Source organism: Taeniopygia guttata, chromosome 10 (assembly GCF_048771995.1).
Source record: "Taeniopygia guttata chromosome 10, bTaeGut7.mat, whole genome shotgun sequence".
Lineage (NCBI taxonomy): Eukaryota > Metazoa > Chordata > Aves > Passeriformes > Estrildidae > Taeniopygia > Taeniopygia guttata.
The window spans coordinates 20,772,479-20,773,772 of record NC_133035.1 but is presented as its reverse complement, the minus strand read 5'-3'; the positions used below and the strand labels follow the sequence as shown (position 1 = coordinate 20,773,772).

The 1,294-nt window shown below is 72.8% G+C and overlaps 1 protein-coding gene across 5 annotated transcripts in view; it reads left to right on the top strand.

Annotated features, from left to right (window-relative positions):
- The first annotated feature begins 607 nt into the window (after positions 1-607).
- Positions 608-1,294, top strand: part of MAP1A (microtubule associated protein 1A) — a 52,901-nt gene continuing 52,214 nt past the window's right edge. Inside the window, exon 1 of one of the 5 annotated variants that reach the window (XM_012568790.5) lies at positions 608-793. In XM_012568790.5, the coding sequence (XP_012424244.5) occupies positions 655-793 (139 nt within the window). In that variant the 5' untranslated portion in view covers positions 608-654. Of the gene's footprint in view, positions 794-876; positions 1,018-1,294 lie in introns of those variants that run through there. The other 4 variants (XM_072934031.1, XM_072934035.1, XM_072934034.1 and 1 more) reach the window with 4 other exon arrangements.

The window sequence follows — 1,294 nt, the reverse complement described above, 5'->3', positions numbered from 1 at the left end:
CACCCCTTTGCCCCTGATTTGTTCTTTCAAAGGCCTGAGCCCCGCTCACGGTTTTGAGCATCCGAGATGGTCGCTGTACCGCTCTGTCGATCTTGACGGAAGGAACTAAGACCTCGCACCCTAGAGCCGGCCGGAGCTCATCGGCAGTCTCCGCGCCGGCACAACCTGCCTTGGGTGGGCAGCCCGGGAGCGGCAGCGGCCGGACGGAGACAGCGGCCAGTCCGCGCGGAGGCAGCGGCCGGTCCGCGTGGAGGCAGCGGCCGGTCAGCACAGAGGCAGCGGCCGGTCCGGACGGAGGCAGCGGCCGGTCAGCACAGAGGCAGCGGCCGGTCCGGACGGAGGCAGCGGCCGGTCCGGACGGAGGCAGCGGCCGGTCAGCACGGAGGCAGCGGCCGGTCAGCACGGAGGCAGCGGCCAGCTCCCGCCGCCGGGGGGCGCGGCTGCGGCGGGGCCGCGCGGGGCGGAGCGGGGCAGCAGGGGGGCGGGGCTCGGGGCGGGGCGCGAGCCGGGGCGGGGCCCCGGAAGGGCAGGCCACGCCCCCTCCCGCAGCAGCGCAGGACCACGTGCCGGCTCGGCCAATCAGGGGGGGAGTCAGGGCGCTTTAAGAGCCGCGCGCCAGTGACCGCGCGCTGCAGCAGCGGCCGCGGCGTTGCCATGGAGACGGCGGCGGGGCTGGTCGCCATGGGCACGGCGGTGCCGCCGCCGGGCGGTGGGCGGCACGCGCTGCTGGCCGTGATCGGGGAGATCGGGACAGAGCCGGAGCGGGGCGCGCTGCGCGGGGCCCTGGAGCGCGGTGAGCAGCGGGGCCGCGGCGGAGGGGCCGGGCCGAGGCGGACGCGATCCCTGCCCCTGAGAGCCGCGGAACTGCGCGCCTGCCGTGTTGTTCCTGCCGCCGCCTGGGATGAGGTGGAGCTGCCGGTGCCCTCCCCGCCCTGCGGCACCGCCGTCTCGCCGCAGGGCTTCATCGGACATCTCCCGGAGGGACGGCGGCGGAGGCCTGCGGGCGGTGGCTGCGGGGTGGGTCGGGGCGCTGTCGGGACCGCGGGGCGGAGGCCGAGGCTGAAGCCGCGGAGCCCAGTAGGGGCCAGGGCGGAGGGCGAGGCCGGGCGGGGCTCGGATCCCCGGCGCAGTGCGGGGCTGAGCTCTGCGGCATCTCCCCTGATCACTGCTTTATATCCATAAGTGACATATAGCTAAAGCAGTTTTCGAACGTCTTAAAGCTTAAAGACATTTCGTGGTTCTCTTTCCCCTCAGTCTTTATTTTAGTAGTGGTTTGGTAGGGTGCATCTTATTT